This window comes from Mizuhopecten yessoensis, unplaced genomic scaffold, assembly GCF_002113885.1.
Source record: "Mizuhopecten yessoensis strain PY_sf001 unplaced genomic scaffold, ASM211388v2 scaffold715915, whole genome shotgun sequence".
NCBI lineage: Eukaryota > Metazoa > Mollusca > Bivalvia > Pectinida > Pectinidae > Mizuhopecten > Mizuhopecten yessoensis.
The window spans coordinates 19,651-30,820 of NW_018479855.1; the positions used below are offsets into that span (position 1 = coordinate 19,651).

General features: G+C 39.1%; 1 protein-coding gene across 1 annotated transcript in view; it reads right to left on the minus strand.

The window, feature by feature from the left end:
• The window catches only part of LOC110441378 (mechanosensory protein 2-like), a gene marked incomplete at its 3' end in the record, with an annotated part of 20,769 nt that extends 17,593 nt beyond the window's left edge, over positions 1-3,176 (minus strand). Inside the window, exon 1 of the mRNA XM_021484496.1 lies at positions 1,552-3,176. Coding sequence (XP_021340171.1) covers positions 1,552-2,029 — 478 coding nt within the window. The remainder of the gene's footprint in view (positions 1-1,551) is intronic.
• Between the last annotated feature and the right edge of the window lie 7,994 nt (positions 3,177-11,170).

Consider the following 11,170-nt stretch of genomic DNA (forward strand, 5'->3'; position numbering starts at 1 on the left):
AACGGTGGAATCATAATCAACTAGATGGTATACCTGTACATGCTGACCCTTGAGAACACCTCCATCTTCAACGGTGGAATCATAATCAACGGTGGAATCATAATCAACTGAAGGTTGGTGGTTTGTGGTATTGACTCCATTTTACTATTTTTAGTAACAGCACATCAACATTTTCTTTGTGAGGTCACTTTGATTGTAATGTCACAATGTTCTCTGCCCATTCCAGCTTGCCTGATGATAACAAGAGGCCCAGAGGCTCCTTGGCTTAAGACCATTCCAGACTTAATGATTGAGATTACATAATCTGTACTGAAGGAAAAATTTAAAGGTTTTTCTCTGGTTACCTCTATTGAGCCCTGTCCTGTTGCATTTTGGGTAGCCAGACTCTCTGTTTATACAACGTTGAGTCCTCTTGGTCCAAGGATATTTCATACTAAATTTGGTGAACTAGGTCAATGTCATTTCTTTGATGGCAGTATTCGTTATAATGAAGATTTTATTTAAATATTTTTTCACGTTCGATTCCTGTGACCTTAAAAGGTAGGTCAAGGTCATAAGCTGGAGAATACTTCAGACTTTTCTATCTCAGCATGCTACTGGTCAAATATCATCAGCCAGAGCTCGGGGGCCCGCTTATGGATAAGGATTTGTTTACACAAAATTATTTTATGCCTTTGACCTTGAAAGTATGTCAAGGTTATTTATTTGTGGAAAGTACCACACCACAGCATGGTTCTGGCCAAATAGCATCAACATTTGTGTCTAAGTTATTCAGAAGAAGTCGTTCAAAGCTTTTACCACATTTGACCCTGTGAACTTCAACAGGGTCAAGGTCATTCATTTGAAGAAACTTTTAGCACTATACATCCCAGGTACCTACTGGCTAAATATCATAAACCTGGGCCTCCTGGTTATTCAAAAGAAAATCTTTAAAGATTTTTTTTATTTATTTGACACATATGACCATGGAATTAAATCTACATTTTTGTAGGTCATTTATGGGAAAATGTTTATAGCACTCTATGCCAGATACCTTCTGGCCAACTATAATTGCCCCAGGTCCTCAAGTTCTTATTTTCTTAGTTCTTGACATTTGACCCTTGTGATTTTGAAATTAGGTCAAGGTTTTATAGCTGAGGAAAGTTTTTAGCACTCCATCCCCTGTACCCACTGGCAAAATATCATGACCCTAGGTCTTCAAGTTCTTAAATCATTTAAAGAAAAAAATGATGGACAATGGACAAACGATGGTTGACAATAAGCTTACAGACACCTTGTGCTAGGTGAGCTAAAAACATTATATCTAATATAACAATTAAGAACAATTATTTAATAAATATGTTATCTGAATCTGAAAAGTGATAATGATTTCAACTTCGTCTCTGTTAATATCACTATTTCAGGTTCAGAGAACCTTATATCCACTTAAACAAAAGTCCATAGCTGATAAGTACAACATGCCCTTCTGTTCTAACTGTGACATACATTTACATGTTTGTTAGCTGTCGGAAAAGGGAAAACTGACAGTTTCTATAATGTGGGAACCATTACCTTTATTATCAAACAGTTTATAAGTTTCACTCCTTTCTGCCCTGTGGTGTTGAACAATGGGATCTTCCCAATTAACATCTTCACTTTTGTTCATGTCCCAGGCATCTTTTTCAGCATCCCATAAATCTGGTTCATTTTCCGGTTTTTCTGCTGCATTCTCTTGGATTTTGTTGCTTTGTTGTTTGACCTTTTCAGCCTCGTTTGTTTCCCATGTGTCCGGTTTTACATGGCTGCTTTCCCAAGTATTGTCTTTAGCTTCAAATTCAGCATCAAGATCCTCCCAGTTGTTTTCGAACTTGTTGATGTCCTGGACGTTGTGGTGGACATCATCACTGTGGTCAAGGTCTGCGTCATGGCTGACAGACCTAGGACGTGGCGGCATATCTTCCAAGGCCATCGACATAGCATTTCTGGCATGGAAGCCAGGAAAGGAACGATGGACTATCACAGATCGGTGTAGACCAGAGTTGTCTGCCATCTTGGTTTTTTTTTAAAGTAGATTTTGCAATACAGATTATTTTCTGACAAATCACCTCTGTATTTGGTTTCAAATTAGTCCAATGTAACAAATCTGTTTATGTGACGTTAGCACATAGCCCCATAAGTCAGCTGTAATCCCTTGGATGTATTTCATAATTCACCTCACGTACGTGTGGACAGGTTTTATAGTACTTTTGTCTGTTCTGAAATCCCAATGATACAGATTCTCAACTAAGTAACTAGCACTGATTATTCACTAATCCACAGTATGTCATAACCGAACGTTTGTAATATCAACATACTCTAAATGTTCTTTCCAACCATGTAATTTTATCTGGTAGTGATCTTCAGTCATCAGCTCCATCTATAATCCAGAAATAGGTAGAATCTAAATTGTGGGGATCCGGAGGAAACCTGAATGACATATCACACGTTTATCACACCAGGTAACACTTGACTAGTATCACATCCTGGTCCTCGCTATAATACACTGCTGTAATTTACTTACAAACCAGTTTCCACTTGTTATATTTAGAAACCTTGTAACTGCATGACAAGACATACAGATATGTGTAGATCATTTCTGTGTCCAAAATAACGTCACATTTGTAGGAAACAGTCAGCACAGGTGAGAATACAGGTAGTCAAATGACTATTACCTGTCTGGGTAGTACCAGCAGCTAACCACTGTCTGGGTAGTACCAATATTTAGCACCTGACTGCTACGTATACCTATCTGAGTATTCCATGTTTATCAATATGTAGCAATGCAAACTGTCAGACAGGCTAGACATCACACATTTAACCATTGTCATTAAGTACACAAATGTCAGGAGTTGAAATATCACTTCACCGGCATTAGGTTAGGGCACACTGAGCACTACCCCACCCAGTTACAAACAGAAAGTTCAGCAATACACTGGTTGAGTGTAGATAAACAGGTAGGTAGCTGTGTACGGTACCTGTACTGTCGTATTTGTATCTTCAATCACCTGTGGATTCAGTGAGTGCACTTTATATAATTATAACTAATGATTTTTAGTAGTCCTAGCGAGGTACTCTCAGGTAAATTGCCCAAAGTCTAGCAATAAGTGTTCAAATCCGGGTACATGTACCTCCTGTATGTACCCCACTGCCTGTTGTTTACATACTGTCTGTGTCGTTCAAGGCCGACCTTACAATTGACCAGGCCATAGTTCAATGCAACAGATTATCTGATCAATTGTCACCCAAATACGGTATATAATACCCTTTGTTATACAGCACTGTCTACACATGTACCAGGTATGTTAAATACTGTCACTATCATACAGTATATAAACTTTCCATGATTTTTTTTTTTATATGCATATCAGCCATATGTGCCTTATATATACTTTCCACAGTAAGGATTCTTGAACCCTGAAGACACAACTATTTACAACCCAGGCTCAGGTATTCCTTGTCAAGCATACACCAAATGCTTGAAACAAGCGTTGGTCACATAAACCACTGTAACAGGAGAGGAAAAATGCACGGCCAGACCAGGGTTAGAAACTCGGACCCTCCAAACTCTAGACGGACGCTCTACCAATTGAGCTATCTAGTCGCCGACGATCGACCCAGTCCAGTTTCGCTACACACATCCAAAATACATTAAGGGTGCACCTGTGGAGGTATTAGCAAGGTGGCAAAGGACCAGTGGATTTTGCCTGATAAGACAGCTCCTGAGAAATTATCAAATTGTATTGATTGTATGACGGACTATATGAACCGTCATATCAATGTATTGTAAAGTGCCTAAGTAGAGTAGAGCGGCATATTCTAGCAAGACACAGTGATACATCAAATATTGTTTGAGCAATAATGGATTTAAGGAAAGTATAGCACTTCACCCCAGTATCTTAAAAGCTTTTAACCGTAACAGACTATATGTTCACTTTGATCCCATCCAGCCCTCTTGTCCTTTGACACCTATACAATAACTTCCCAAATAAATTTGCCTAGCTGGTTTTCATAACTTACTAAAATACCATTGCTCTAGAACATCTAAACGTTTGAAATTTTAAATCTTTTAGACCCCTATAACCTATATAGCACTGTATCCCAGGCAGCCAGGGACCAAATAGCGTGGCCCTTCTTTCTGTTCTTAAGAGGCTTGTCAAAAAAACAAGAGGCCCATGGGCCTTAACGGTCACCTGATATATTTATACAGAGAGTTGATTTTGTTTTTAACATGAACAAAAATATTATTCAAAGTGACAACAACAATAAAACCACCTTATTCAATATCTAGCATACAGATTTAAGACTAAAAAGTATTTGAAACTAGCACCTCTGATTCTAAACAAGGAAAATGAAGAAATTTTAGCACAGTGACTCCTTTGGGCCCCACTATACAGCCCTTGGGGGTAGGGCTGGCTCAATTTTTTTAAAGTATCAAACTGTCAACTCAGGGTTATAATTCCAATCAAGTTATTAACATGTAATATTCAAAGTATCATTTGCCATTTCAGTTGTGGGATTGCACAACGTTACACGATGTGCGGTGTGTGAACAGTGTGTGCATGATGGGCGAACGATAAAAAGCTTGACGATCATTGCTTGCACACATCTGTGCGCACGATGGACGAACATTGTGCGATAACAATCGTGGTTGGTGTAAATTGAGGAATGGCTTAACAATTTATACGGTTTCGTGTTTAAACATATAAACTTGATTTTTACGTATGTTTCTATATTCTAACGACATCTATAAACTTATATTTCTGTCTATACATTCTTATGTTTAGAAATTGTGTCTTTCGGTGTTTTTAAACAAACTGAATCGACACATGTAAAATTACAACACAATCCCGAATACAGGTAAACATAACCACTTTGTACATGTACCTGGACTGTAGTTTCTCCCCTGCCTTGGGCATGCACTTACGTAACTTGTCGGGTAAGGCCGGTTGTGTGAAAATCCAGGTGATGGGGAGCTATAGGCAAACGAATGCAAATAACAAATACTATTCATTACGGTCAGCTCTGTGTGTCAGGCACAGGCCAGGTAAAACTCCAGACACTCATCAAATTGTTATTTACCTGTTCTGTTACCTTGGAGCCAAAGCCATTCTTGACAGCCTAACGGTCGCTGTAATACTGTGTAACACGCATTGTAAAATTGTATAAACTTGATTATTGCGATGAGAAATTACGGATATATACACGTACCTTCCGTATTTTTGTCATTCCGTAATTTTGATCTACAAATGATACCAAATCGCACAATTGTGCGGAGAGAAGCGCACAACGAGGCGATCGATTGTTACATCGCACAGTCGTGCGCACCATGTGTGGACGATGTGCGCAATGTCACACAACTGTATAAACATTAATAAATTTTGTCACCAATTCAACCCTTTTTGGCCCCACCCATCAGCCCCGGAGGGTCAGTCAGGGCTGATATATGCATACCATCAAACTGCTATCCAATACTGATAATGCTATCCCAAATTGAATTACTTCAAATGGAAATTAAACAAATGTTGGTCCAAAATGTGATTTCCCTATATAAACTATAGTAAAGTTAACCCCCTCCCTAGGGGGAAACGTGAGACCCTAGGGTCAAGAAATTCACAATTTTGGTAAAGCACATTAAGACCCTTCCATCTATGAAGAGTATTTGATTCTACCATATCTTGGTATTGAGAAGAAGATTTTTGAAATTTCAGTCAATTCAACTCTTTTTGGCCACACCCATCAGCCCCGGGGGATCAGTCAGGGCTCATATGCACGTGCATACCATCAAACTGCTACCCAATACTGATAGTGCTAACCTAAATTGAATTACTACCAATGGAAATTAAACAAGAGGTCCATGGGCCTTAATAGCTCACCTGGTATTTTATTTTTCAATTTAAAACCTGCTGAGTACCACCATTCAGGTTTATCAAAGGGTACAAGAAACAAAGTTGCAAGAAGAACTACATATAAATCTGTTTTGGTGGGAAAGACACCAAGAAAATGAGTTTCCATGTTATGTCCCAATTTTCCTCTTTTTCCCCTATTGGGCCTCACATGCACCTTTTTATACAAATTAAACAAACTGAGTTTTTTTCCCCTAAGCATGCTTCAGACCACATTTGGTTTAAATCCCTTCATTTGTACAGAAGGGAAAATATTTTTCTCTATTTCCCCTATTGGGCTCTGCTCCTCTGCCTGGTTTATAAATTATAAATGTATAAGACCATTTATAAATATTCAATTCCCTTTGCCCAAAGATTCTCTAGAACAATGTTTTCCTCTATTTCCCCTAATGGGTCCACTCATCTGCCCCAAAGAAGGGGGTTCACACACCCCAGTTTAAACAAAATTGATTCTTTTGTCCCTAATCATGCTTCAGACTGCATTTGGTTTAAATCCCTTCACTTGTTTAGTAGGAGAAAACAAATTCTCTATTTCCCCTATTGGGCACCGCCCCTCCGCCCCCAGAGGGGCCACACCCTCTGTTTATACAAACTTGAGTCTCCTTGGTCCAAAGATGCTCTAGGACAAATTTGGTCAAAATCCTTCAATTGGTTGAGAAGAAGAAGATTTTTATAGATTTACCTATTTGACCCCGCCCCCAGGGGGACCATACCCACCGTTTATACAAAACTGAGAACCCTTTGGCCAATGATGCTCCAGACCAAATTTGATCAAAATCCTCTGAGCCGTTCAGGACTAGTAGGGTCAGGTGAGCTAACAAATGTTGGTCCAAAATATGATTTCCCTTTATAAACTATAGTAAAGTTTACCCCCTCCCCAGGGGGAAACGTGAGACCCCAGGGTCATGAAATTCATAATTTTGGTAAAGCACCTTTAGACCCTTCAATCTATGAAGAGTATTTGATTCTACCATATCTGGGTCTTGAGAAGATTTTTTTTTTGAAATTTCAGTAAATTTGACCCTTTTTGGCCCCACCCATCAGCCCCAGGGATCAGTCAGGGCTGATATGTGCATTCCATCAAACTGCTATCCAATACTGATAATGCTAACCTAAATTTAATTACTCCCAATGGAAATTAAACAAATGTTGGTCCAAAATGTGATTTCCCTATACAAACTATTGTAAAGTTTACCCCCTCCCTAGGGAGAAACGTGACACCCCAGGGTCAAGAAATTCACAATTTTGGTAAAGCACCTTAAAACCCTTCCATCTATGACGAGTACTTGATTCTACCATATATCAGGGTCTTGAGAAGAAGATTTTTAAAATTTTAGTAAATTTGACCCTTTTTGGCCCCGCCCCTCAGGCTCCTGGGGGCTTGGGACCAAACCGGCCACTGTTTTTGTTGACCTTTGGCCATGGAAGGTTTCTGCAAAATTTCATTGAAATTGGTTCAGGGGTCTTGGAGAAGAAGTCGAAAATGTAAATTGGTTACGGACGAACGCTGGACGCCACCGGACAAAAGGCGATCGCAATAGGTCACTTGAGACTTTGTCTCAGGTGACCTTAAAAAGTTGATGGACAAGTGATAGATGCCACATTATAGTCGACTAACATAATCATTCCATTTTGGCTTTAAATTCTTTGGGAATTTTACCCCCAATCTCTTAAATAGATTATTACTTCACTTTATCTGTAGCCAGTTTTCTCATGGTAAATCTAAGATATATTCTCTGGGGTGGCTATGAGTCTAGTTGCTTCTCTGGATTCCTCCAGAGTCTAGTGACTTCTCTTGCCTTCTTCGGAGTCTAGCGTTTCCAATTCATAGTCTTTTATAGCTTCTCCATGGATATTAGGAGTCTAGTCGCTTCTCTGGAGTCGTTCAGAGTCTAGCTGCTTCTCTTGTTTTCTTTGGAGTCTAGCTCGCATTCTTTATCAAGTTTCTCTGTGACCTCGCAGAGTCTAGCTTCCTTTAAAATCTTTTGAAAAGAATTTGTTACTATTAGTAGGTTTGTTATAGAGTGAATAGCCCCTGATACGCCAAATGTTTGCAGTAGGTTTTAGTACTTGTTCTTTGCTTGCACATACATATCTGTGTCTTAACTCAAGTGATAAACAGGTTAACTCTTTCATTGTGTGAAGTTATGTATAAAACCAAAAGCTCATAGGCACTTTATAGCAGATGAGCTAAAATATTAATACATAGCCTGATTTCTTTAGTTCAATGTACAAAAAGTTATCCTTATAGGTGTACATACATTTACAGATATCACAGGTATGAAAACATGATATAGACATACATATCAAAAGTATCGCAGGCAAAGGAAACTTAAAAGCTATGCTTATGAGTGTTCGGTTGAGTAAATCAGAAAGTGATTGCTTGTATATACACTCCAAAGTAAGATCAATCTGACTATGTCAAACCTTGAGGGAATTTGAACATCGAAGCTGTATTCAACCCAAAGGACAGACACAGTGTTAGACATCAAATTTTGGAAAATACGGTAAGTAGTATTTATTTGACTTTTTAATTAATGTACTAGTTGTCCTGTGGGTTATGTTATACTAAGATCTGATGTCCACTTACTGTTATACATCGATCTCTGATCTGTTTTGGTATGAATGCATTATAACGGTAAAGTCAGTAAGCACTAAGGTGACAAGGAAACACATCTACAGTGAGAGTGGATAATCACATTGTCTGTCAGAGCTGGTGCATTAGTACACCTGTATATATTTAGAAAATAGCAGTACTTCTGAAACACAACTTGGGATTATACACATCCAGGATGTTTTAGTGCTAGAGAAATCACCTAACCTCCGAGGTAAGATCCTGTCATCAGTCCTAGCTAGTCTATAAACAAGAATGAAAGGTAACAAATACCTTTATTATCTAAATGTATAGCACAGGAATTAAAACTGACTGTATGATAACAGATCTAGACTTGCTCAAGTCAGGATAATAATAATTAAGAATAATTACAGGTTCTTGTATACCACTTTATCACAACTTTGTTCGTAGGTCGTCTCAAAGCGGTTCACAAATTATTATCCGTGGTTATAGAGCCTTTGCAACCTGCCAACATCTTTCTCAACTCCGCATACAGCTGGTGCTGCCATTGCGGCACTCACAGCTAGCATTCAACAATTCTAGCAATGCCCAACCACATACTCATTTACAGCTGAGCAGACTGGAACAAGCAGAACAAGTGGCCCAGAGGGCCTGTATCGCTCACCTGGATATCTAAGCAATCATGGCAAAATATTCTCCAATTGAGATCCAAGGGAATATACTAGACCCCACGTTCAATCCTTGTAGCATAGTCAAATATGGTTGATATCCATCTCTTAGTTCCAGAGAAGAAGAAGCAATATAGCCAAATAACCCTGTTTGGCCTCGCCCCTCAACCCCCTGGGGGGGTCACACCATTTGTACAATTTTAAATCCCTGCCTCCCATGAATGCTTTTGATCAAATATGATTGATATCTAGTACATAGTTCTACAGAAGAAGTCGTTTGAAGCAATATAGCCAAATGGCCTCCGCCCCTCAGCCCACTGGGGGATCAGCCCAACCATTTGTACAATTTTGAATCTCCACTACCTAGTGATTCTTCCAGTCAAATATAGTTTGATATCCATCTCTTAGTTCCAGAGAAGAAGTCACTTAAAGCAATATAGCCAAATTGCCCCCTTTTGGCACCGCCCCTCAGTCCCCTGGGGGGTCAGCCCCACCATTTGTACAATTTTGAATGGTTAAGAAGAAGTAGTCATTAAAGAAATTGTTGACGTACAGCTGGATGCCAAGGTATAGCATAAGCTCACCTTGGTCCTTCGGACCCGGTGAGCTAATACAGTATCTAGCTCAAAGATACTGTCACGTTCGTATGAATGTGTGTATTTGTTTTTATATATGTTTGTGCTATGTTTGTTCGTTGTTCCTTCTGAGCGACCGTAGTTTTGGAGAGTAACCGGAAATGGGTAAGTCCAAGCGGGACGCTTTGAAACTCCAGCAAGTTCGCTGAGTTTGTTTACCCGATTCTACTGCAAATGCAGTATTGAAACATGTACAGGCACAGATAACAGACTGTGGTGAGTATTTCTTTACTATATCTCTGTTTCTTTGTCTGATGTTTTAGCCCATTTCTGGATAAATATCCTAAGTAAACAGATGTTCGCTCGTGCGGTTCAGTCATGCGTTTCATGGTGACATTATGTATAATGATTTGTTAGGAAGGTTTTGCAAATATTATTGCTATTGGTTGCTGTAACTATCTATATTGATATCTGTTTTATATGCAATTCCACGTAGTATAACGTATATTTATGTTATGTATATATAGTAAAGCGCGATCAGGTGAGTGCATATGCGTGTATGGAAAAGTATGGAAGACATGAGTGGCCATATAGAACTTCAAGTGTTGTATAAATTATGTTATTTGTTGTATGCTGAACCCGCACGATATCAGAGCGTAACTTATTGTTTTCTAGCTTATATTTTCATAATATTTTGTAGAGGTTTAATTGTTATCTGGTGTAAAATTAATAGGGCATAAACTTAAGTATATTACTATTAGTAATTGTTTGGAATCGTATGTGATATGTTTGCGAGTTGTACTTAGGTGTTTTTGTTATTATGTTTAAAGCTTCATGTGAGGGTTCGATGCCTACCAGCTGAGCTCTGTCGGGGCCTGTTAGAGACACCAGTGATAAGCGCCAGGACCGACGTCAGTCAAGGTCAGCCTTTTGGTGATCTGAACACGAGAACAGACCAAGAGTAATTAGTTTGGTGGTGAAAGAAGGGGAACTCAACCGTGGTCATCAGCCGACACTACAACAATGACTGTTGCCGGAGGCCGCACTGGAAATGTATTTCCACCTTCCAGTTACCAGGAGTGTGGTAACTATATGTACATATTGGTACTATACACCAATCTAGTGTCCTGTGTGGAACTTGTCCTTTGTGGAACTTGGTGTCCTGTGTGGACATTGATCAGAGTCATCTGATTGCTAAGTTTTAGCAGAACATATTGTTATTGGAGCCGAGGAGACTTACAATAGAGTCCAGGAGAACTGTAACTACCTCAGGGTGCAGCAGAGACTTTTTGTGTAGTTTATAGGATCATTATGTGTGAAACTGTGTGGATGTGAGTGTGATTTGTTTATGTTGTAAATAAATTGTAAATATGTATTCGAAATCTTGTTTTCATTTGCCGTGTAACTACTCGACGCTCATCCTACGTTACA